The 9,703-nt window shown below is 46.0% G+C and overlaps 1 protein-coding gene across 3 annotated transcripts in view; it reads right to left on the minus strand.

Moving 5' to 3' along the window:
• Positions 1-6,432, minus strand: part of LOC144738846 (occludin-like) — a 48,066-nt gene extending 41,634 nt beyond the window's left edge. Inside the window, exons 1-2 of one of the 3 annotated variants that reach the window (XM_078621844.1) lie at positions 6,323-6,432; positions 864-1,740 (exon numbers count right to left, since the gene is read on the minus strand). In XM_078621844.1, the coding sequence (XP_078477970.1) occupies positions 864-1,721 (858 nt within the window). In that variant the 5' untranslated portion in view covers positions 1,722-1,740; positions 6,323-6,432. Of the gene's footprint in view, positions 1-863; positions 1,741-2,680; positions 2,754-6,190 lie in introns of those variants that run through there. The other 2 variants (XM_078621850.1, XM_078621857.1) reach the window with 2 other exon arrangements.
• Between the last annotated feature and the right edge of the window lie 3,271 nt (positions 6,433-9,703).

Here is a 9,703-nt window from a genome sequence, read left to right on the forward strand (position 1 = left end):
AAAAAAAAATCACTTCATATATCATTATTCTTTAAATAGCAGGCACATGTTGACCCGTACCAAATTATCATCTTTGTTGTGGTATGAATATGGCTATGCCCACAAAAAGAAGCCAAAATAAATATTGTGAAGCAAATATATCATAACCATGAATAATATTCCACACACCTGTGCATACCAAAGAAGGGCCTAAAGTGGTTCACTGTATGGTAAAATTTGATCTTTCTCAAGAGATTCATCAGCTAAAACCTAATTTATATTTATTCACGTGCGGTCTGTACATTCTTGTACTCCGTCTGTACAAATCGTGGGGAGCTAAGGATACAATTGAGGTTTCCGATATTCATGTTGTAAAATAAGTAATATGCGAAGTGGGTTAAATTTGAGTTACAAGATTTGTGGATACAACAACGACAACAACAGAGTACGCTAAAAGCATGTAAAAACTAAATTGACAAGCACTATTTCAATATTGTTCTTTTCATGGCCAAACCTAGAGCCCAACTGCTAAATATTTTAATTGGTAACGTGATGTCAGCTTTTGTGTTTTGAGCTTTAGTAAACCTTACTGTAACAAAACTAAGCTGAGACATTAGGACAGGATCATTAATTTATACATACCCCACTCATTTCTAATGACCATCTTACTTTCTTCTCAACAAGTGATTGAATATTGTGAAAATTATGGCTCAATATTTTTAAGGAATGGTATTGACACATGAATTGGCTTTGAATTAAAATGTTTTCCCAACGGAGAAATCTCATTATCATTTTAGTTGGGAATCTCTAATTGGATCACCCTGTATAATTAAAGTGATACACAGAGCCGGGTGCCTTCCAACTTATTGTTACTGTAATATTACCTCTTGTGGGTCAACAACGCAGTAGTGGTAGAGATATTGGTTCCAGTAGTACCCAGTGGTGGTGGGCATGTTGAACTGGCTGCAAAGCGCCATAATTTGTGTGTAGTAGATGGAACCAGTAGACTGGGCCGTGGGATTCACCGCCATGATATAAACAATGGTGGCGATGAGCACCAGCACAGCCAGCACAGCGCAGCAGATGATGGTGATGAGGTAGAAGCGCCGTGTTCGAGCCATCTTCGCCTTGATGGAACTCATGACAAACAGGGCGACCACTACGCCAAAACATATCAGGACCATGGCCATCATGAAGGCCTTTCCAGCCCTGGGATCGGTATAGATACCGTACATTCCCCCGGATCCGTAGCCTGTGCCATATCCTCCAAAGCCGGTTCCGTATGCACCCCCATAGCTGCCTCCGCCATAGCTGCCTCCGCCATAGCCCGTTCCGTAGCCACCCATCCCACCAGACACTCCAGTACCCGTGTCAAGGTCCCATTGCAGGGTGGAGGCGACACATGCAAAGATGGCAGCGCACATTATCAGGGCAATTCCTTGCAGGATGCGGATGACTCCCGGTGGAGAACGCCAAGACTTGAAGTCGATGGGCCCAAGATCCTCTGGGTACTCGCTGCCTACGTAGTACGAACCCGGAGGTACCCTGGAGCGGGCATCGGCTTGGTCTGGGTACCAGGAGGCAGCCTGAGAGCGAGGCGACATTACCGGCTCCCCATTGAAGTCTCCCATGGAGCCACGAGAGCCATACAGGAGCTGCCTGTTGGACATTGGTGGAGCATAGCCTTGCTGGGAGCCATTGTATGGAGGAGGGTCATCATTTGCCCGAGGTTGTCTGTACATCGTTCCTGATGTGTCTCACCTGTTGGGGGAATAAAAGGATCGAATCAAATTATTAGCCTCTGCTTCGAATGCGGAACAGGTGGTTAGTGTGAGAGAGTAATAGTTGTTGGAGTGGTGCTGTGTATGAGTGTAAGGTGCATTGGTACATGTGAATAATTTGTTATGGTGTACGGGTAGAAACAGATATGTCCCCGAGGGCAAGCAGTGTTTGAGTATATGCAGAATATATACATCGCATATGAGTTAATGCATTATGTTGACGTGCATCTATATATATAAAATCGCAAATCTGTCTGTCTGTCTGTGTGTCTGTGTGTCTGTCTGTGTGTCGCCGGGCCATACGCAGTTTCATTGGACGAAATGTGAGGGATTTGCGAGACACGATTGGTCCGTTTGGTTTTCCACGGCGGTTGCCCCTGGCAACGGCGAGCGACGCATTCGCTGCGGGGTGGACGCCATTTTTAATTCCCGTAAAAAATATGCGCACGCATTAACACGCGACTCTGAGGTAAATTCATCAAAGTTTCACGTCCTCTTCACTACCCCCCCCCCACAATGTGTGCAATTACTATTATAGGGTCGGTAGATAATAAAATTATAGCGATTAGACAGTATTATTGTAGTGCGGGGGGGGGGGGGTAACGGCCCCGGTACCCAGCCTCAGCCGGGTGGGCAATCTAGGCGAGGCCGGAGGCTCTGCACGGTACTAGGCCTCGACACCCCACCACACTATAGGCCGTACATATTACTGCACAGCGGCCGAGGAGATCGTGGCTGGGGGGGGGGGAGGTAGCAGCCCATCTGTGTATATATGTAAGGTTATACTGGTAGGAACGAAGTGGACCAGACCACCAATAGATTGTGTCCGTCCGCGTCCGTCCGTCCGCGTGTCCGCCCGTCCGTCCGTCCGCGTTTGTCCGTCCGCGTTTGTCCGTCCGTGTATCAACATCGCCCCCTACTGCAAACACTTGGCATGACCCTGTCCGACAAGATGGCCGCCCGCTCCCCCTGCGATCTGTGAATTAAACAAGATGGCCGTCGCTTCCGGCGCATCACGGCAAAACTTTAAACTTCGCTTCAAAATTACTTTACTGAAACGCAGCACGTTTATTTAAAAAATTACTTTACTGAAACACAGCACGTTTTTTTAACACAGAGACAAGAAACATTTATTAACACAGAGACGAGATACATTTAATCGCCTTATTTGTGCACGAAAAGCACGGCGCGAGGCCTAGTGCGGCAGGCTTCGCGAGGCCTAGTGCGGCAGGCTTATTAACACAGAGATGAAACGCAGCACGTTTATTTAAAAAAAAATTACTTTACTGAAACGCAGCACGTTTTTTTTTAACACAGAGACAAGAAACATTTATTAACACAGAGACGAGATACATTTAATCGCCTTATTTGTGCACGAAAAGCACGGCGCGAGGCCTAGTGCGGCAGGCTTCGCGAGGCCTAGTGCAGCAGGCTTATTAACAGAGATGAAACGCAGCACGTTTATTTAAAAAAAAATTACTTTACTGAAACGCAGCACGTTTTTTTAACACAGAGACAAGAAACATTTATTAACACAGAGACGAGATACATTTAATCGCCTTATTTGTGCACGAAAAGCACGGCGCGAGGCCTAGTGCGGCAGGCTTCGCGAGGCCTAGTGCAGCAGGCTTATTAACACAGAGATGAAACGCAGCACGTTTATTAAAAAAAAAAATTACTTTACTGAAACGCAGCACGTTTTTTTAACACAGACAAGAAACATTTATTAACACAGAGACGAGATACATTTAATCGCCTTATTTGTGCACGAAAAGCACGGCGCGAGGCCTAGTGCGGCAGGCTTCGCGAGGCCTAGTGCGGCAGGCTTCGCGAGGCCTAGTGCGGCAGGCTTCGCGAGGTCTAGTGCGGCAGGCTTCGCGAGGCCTAGTGCGGCAGGCTTCGCGAGGCCTAGTGCAGAAGGTGGTGGTGGGGGGTGGTGGGGGGTGGTGGTGGGGGGTGGGAGGGCTGGTGGGAGGGGTGGTGTTGAGGGTGGTGTTGGGGGGTCTTTAAATCTCACAGCGTTTCTTGTCAAAACAAACACTTTTAATTAACGTTACACTAGAATACAGTAATTTTTTCTTTAACTCCTCTATACCCGGTCGATATCCCTGTACCGGTACTAAGTATTATTCCTACCAGCCCACCCCGCAGGGTCCTGTTTAAGAAATATATTTTTCACCCGGGCAACGCCGGGTACTTATGCTAGTACGATATATTCTACACAATGCTTTATTGATCAGTGAATGTTATTCTGGTCACTGTTAGACGAGAAGGTGGCACGTGACTTTGAGCCACGGTTATTGAGAGGGGTATACTCAATGTGGTGTGCCAGGCGCACATTTCCCAGGTCACAGATCCAGACAGACCCAGGTGAAATTAAGCCTGGATGTTACAAAAAAATAGGGCTGCAAGAAATATCCACAGCCCTATTCTTCCCATGATCCGCAATTATCCACAGTTTTCCCATCCAGTATTGCAAAACGACTTTTTTTGTTGATTATCCACACATTTTTTCCACTGAGCAAATTCAAAGATAGGATCCACAATGTTCATCCCCCCCATCACAACGAATAAGAAGGGGTTCGAATGTATAGTACTGCAATTTGTATGTGTCGCTACATGTGTGAGTGCACTGCATTATGAACACAGTGACATGATGGGTTTGATTCCTAGCCATGAAAATAGGGTGGCCAGAAATGTGAATCAGTCCTTGCCCTACTCTAGATCGGCACAACCTCAAGGCGCTCTTCTTCCACCTCCAACCCAGCTTATAATATGCTAAATTCCTCTTGATATGCAAATTATTTTGTCAAGGCGCTCTTCCCCCCCCCTCCAACCCAGCTTAAAAAGACGCTCCAAGCCTGGGGTTGTCATTCAGACTCTGTCTTCTCGACAGACCTGTTCTTCACCTGAGGACAGCTGCTTGCGTTATGGCCGAAACGTCGTGAGAATTATTTTATTATGTTTTATTTTTATTATTTTATTACTTCCCTTCTACGTGACTTTACCGAAAGAACCAAGAAGATGAACCAAAACAATCGTATGTAGTGGGAAGACAAAAACATTGATCCATGGTGCTGGCCAAATACATTTCTCAATAAAAGGATACACCAGGATGTGTTTACCTTAGTTTAAGCATATGTATACTTTTGAAGTATCTTACGTAGCGCCAGTATAAGCCACCATCAACCACTACCACTAGACTAAAATACAATCACCACTACCATCATGAAAGAATGAATATGCAACTACCATAACTCCTCAAACGCAACACATTGAAATTCCACAGCCACTACCACCATAACCACTCAAATACAAGACAACACCAATACCACTGGACCACATTAAACAGCAACTACCACTATATTAACTGCAGGATGACAACCACCATCATAACTAATGTAATAAAACAACCGTTAATAGTACATTATGTCATACAACCTTCACCACTCCCATGACCCACGGTATTAAAATACCCCTATCATAACAGCCTACCATTTATACTGAACTATAACACAACTTCGACATAACTACTCTGAACACCACTACTGGACTATAATACAACGACGACCACCGTCATACTCAAATACAATTCACCACTACCACCAGCAGTACTGAACTAGATACGAAACAACCACTAACGTAACTATAGAATTACAACCACAACTACCACAACCAGTAACACAACAACCATAAACCATGGATTATAACCAGCATTCTTACAGCTACTGGGCAACAACAACTATCAATCTGCGGAATACAAACTAACACGCCGCGCTCTGAACTCACACATAAAAGTTAAACTCCAGCCCACGGCTAACATCAGCGTCGAATGGATGACACCACACTGGACATGTGTGAGAAAGAGCTTCATGGCTCATCGGATTTCTCAAGTCTCAAGATTCTGATCATCAACTCCAGGGGGGTATGAACAAACAGCCCTTTGGCCCGCCACCGTGTGAGGAAGCCGTCATCCGGCAGTGATCTGATAAAGAGCTGTAAAAGTAACGTTACCTATTCATAGGTATACGATACATTCATGTGCGTAACGTGTACCGTTTAACCACGAGTGCGTGGTAGCCACGCGTTTAAAGCCTTCAGCGCTATCGCTCGAGGGAGACAAAGGCGCGTGCGTGCACGCCAAACACAATAAACACACAAGCAGAAAGACCCTCGTGTGTAGCCTTTAACACCGTTTGGGGGGTCGGGGTGTCCAAGGGCTTTTAGCGAGCACCTTTGAAGGCTGAGCGAGTGGATGGGGTGGTGGTGGTGGCCAACACCGCGCACGTCCGCCTTTGTCTCCCCCAGCGGCGATGTTTACACAACGCGACCCAGGTGCTCTCGGCACACACGCGGACCTGTTGGTGACCGCACGGCCATTGCGTGAACAACCAAGCCGAGCTACCGGTGGAGTGGGGGGGAGCACACACCTGTACACGCCGCGTCTGTGCGCGCCGTTCTCCTCTCGCGCTCTTAAGACAACTTCGACTTGTTGACAACAGAAGCGAGCAAACCCCTGGCACGCAACCACAACCGCAACCACAACTCGCTCACTCGCTCACCTTGCGCTCCCGACGACTCGACTCCTTCCGCCACTCCTCTCGCTTGGGGGAAGACGACGACGCGGCAGGCAGGTGAGGAGGCGGGGTCACCTGCATGGCCACGCCCACACCGGGCGAAGCCACGCCCACACCCGCATATGCCACACCTTTTGTTCCTCTAGACCACACCCCCGTTCATCTAAACCACGCCCACAACCATCAAGGCCAAGCCCTTCCCCCGAGGCCACGCCTCCACTAACAGAGACCACGCCCATCGCAGGTGATGCGTTCAACTGAGTTCAGCCTCATTCACGTACGTGCGTGTACAGTACGCGCACTGTATCATGGTGCCTCCCTTGCCATTATCCAGTCCCTCCAGAAAAACGCGGAGTTTTTTGGTGATTGTTGCGGGCAAAAATCGTTGATTATGCGTCACGTTTTCTTAAAAAATGCGATGGAATATGCGGGATATTTATGCAATTTCATGCGATTAAATTGCGGGAACTTGCAAAAATTGCGGGAACTTGCAAAAATTGCGGGAACTTGCAAAAACTGCGGTTTGATGAAAAAGAGAAAAAAAAGTGATTCCCCCAACACCCTATTCACTAGGCTACTACTTTAATGTAAAGAGTCATTTCTTATTACTTCCTATGATAAGCAAGCATACTACATCACAGAAAGTGCTGGGAATATTTAAGTTCTCATCTTGTTTTATTTCAGACCTTAACAAACAGATGGCTCAAACTTACAAAACATTGAGTCGAACAAGTTCTGTAGCTTTACAAAATGAATATGCTACAACTTCTGTAAAAATGAATAAATAAAATATTAAAAAATAAAATGTGTGCTTCCTGTTTTACAGAGGTAGCTATGCAAAATAATTTGCCCCCACTGTCATGTAACACACTGGGGAACTGCTTTGCGCGGTCTTTTGCGCTTATGTTTGTTGGCAAATGAGAAAGATTTGCGGGCTTCATCATGGTTTCATTGGCATCGCGGGGTTTGCAGCTTTTCAATGATGTCGCGTAATGAGTGACGTCACTTCATAACGTTCCCATGGCAACAGGGGAAATGGCTGCGCTTGTGTGAAGTAAACGCAACATTTTTCAACTTTCTGCTAAGATATATGTGACTTTTTGCAACGGAAATGCGGGGATTATGAAATCATGCAAGCCCGCATATTTTGCGCGCGGAAATCTGCAATTTATGCGGCGAAAGTGCGGCGTATTTGAAAAAACGCGCCCCCCGCATAAATATGCAGACTTTGGCTGATTTTGCGTGAAATCTTGCGATCGCATAATCGCGTTTTTCTGGAGGGACTGATTATCAAAATATCATGATACTTTTACCCTTTATTGCAATACAACAGTTGTGTTAAGATGTTAAAACACCAAACTGAAACCCTTTCGCAAGGAATTATGTCTACATTAAACACATGTACTTGTGGTGGTTAATGCAAACAGGATTCCTTGAAAAAGGTTTCAGTTGGGTGTTTTAACATCTTAACACAACTGTTTTATTGCCAGAAAGGGTAAAACCTATTCTTATATTACTTGGTGTAGGTTGAACGTCTTTCGCACCGCACGTAGCCCAACCATGCTCCACTTTACAATACAACACAACAGTAATTCGACTTCTACTGGACTGTAAACACGTTATATTGCTTGAGCTATTTGTTTACGTGAAGAAGGGCCATTCACCGAAACGTCGCTTGGTATGTTCCTTTCAAGGCATTGACATAACAAGCAGTGCTCTGAGACTACACCAACCACTACTGCCATAACTGGTGCACTACAATAGACCAACGTTTATGGATTTTTTTTTCCCAGGAAAGCCTCACCGAGTCTCAAGAAATTTTGTTTCAGGGTCTTGCCAAGTTTTTTTCGCAGGAGGAGACGATGTTCCTGCTGTGTGTAATCTCCATTACATTCCAAACTCTAAAGTAATTCACAATCAAACATCAACAAGCACTGGACTTTAAGATAAAACACTAATACCCAACTCTATCACAAAAATTACTTTACAATCACCAGTACCAAGAGACAACAATAACACATCACTGACTGCACCACCGCTAGTTTACCAATCACACCGCCAACATGATCACTGCACTGTAACCCCGAACCATAGCAAACCTCACTCCCTCCTCTCACCCTCATTCCCTCACAGCTCAAATCCCCCCTCACACACGAACATTGGCCCTTCCCCCATAACCATGTACGACTATCTGCCCACAGCACCTTCCTTCCCCCCCCGACAACCACCAGAGGATTCAATGTCTCATCATCACCTCTCGAAAGCCCCACACAATAGTTTACCCGCCTGCATCACTGCGCCACCCACACCCCCATCGGCTCTCACTGTCCGTGCCTCACCCCACTCACCCGCAGGGCAGCCCTTTGTGTTTGTTGTAAGCTGCAAGGGCATTCCTCCAAGAGCCCAGGGGGTGACCACATTGTGTTTGAAATTTGTGTTTTTTCTTTCTTTCCAGAATTAGAATAGGGGTGTTTTTCATACATATAGGAGTTGATAATAGGGGTACACGCAAACAAGATTTAGTCACCATCCCATAGACTATAATTAGTTTTGCAGTTCAGCATCAGAATTAGTAATCTATCCACTGCTGGATGAAGGCCATCTCAAGCCACCACCATCCCTCACGGTCATGCAACAGAGCAATCTATAGAGTGGCTTCGAACAAGCATTTACGTTTCAGTCAGTATATGTATATCAAACTTACATAAGTTCTCAAATTTATGTGCTGTTTTCCTGTCAGTGTAATTCTAGTCACACGACTCTCAATGCTTCTTGGCGAACGGTGTGCGGAGGCCCTCATGCAGCAGTGGATTGACACAGGGCTGTACTATGTCCATGATCATTTTCATGTGTCACTTTGTCAATGTTTCTGATCCATATCTCATAGCAGGTACTATACACTGAGCCAAATGTTTTTTCAATCAAATGTCGTCAATACAATTATACAAAACCATGAGAGTAAGCTGTAGCACAGTGGTCAACACACTGGACCACGATCCGGACTACCTGAGTGCTTTGTTCCACCAACGTCCGTGGAGGGTGATAACTAGAGTCCTAGACCAGTCCCTGGGCGACTCCGTTTCCAAACCCCATACTATCATAGGGCCATTTAGGGCCATTCGATCTTCTTTCCCTCGGTCGCTTCGGAGTGGATTCATTGACATGCTAATTTCTCTGCTCCAGCAGCTGCCCCAGCAGACCCACCTCTCTCTCTGCCCCCCCCCTCTCTCTCTATTTAAGGCCTCGAAACAGAGGCATTGGGTCTATGTGTGTCTATGTTGTGTGTCTCTCTCTGTGTCTGTGTTGTCTCTCTCTGCTTGTGTGTCTGTCTGTGTCTCCGTGTCTGTGTTTTGTCTTTCTCTCAAA

Source organism: Lampetra planeri, chromosome 3 (assembly GCF_965212315.1).
Source record: "Lampetra planeri chromosome 3, kcLamPlan1.2.h2, whole genome shotgun sequence".
Lineage (NCBI taxonomy): Eukaryota > Metazoa > Chordata > Hyperoartia > Petromyzontiformes > Petromyzontidae > Lampetra > Lampetra planeri.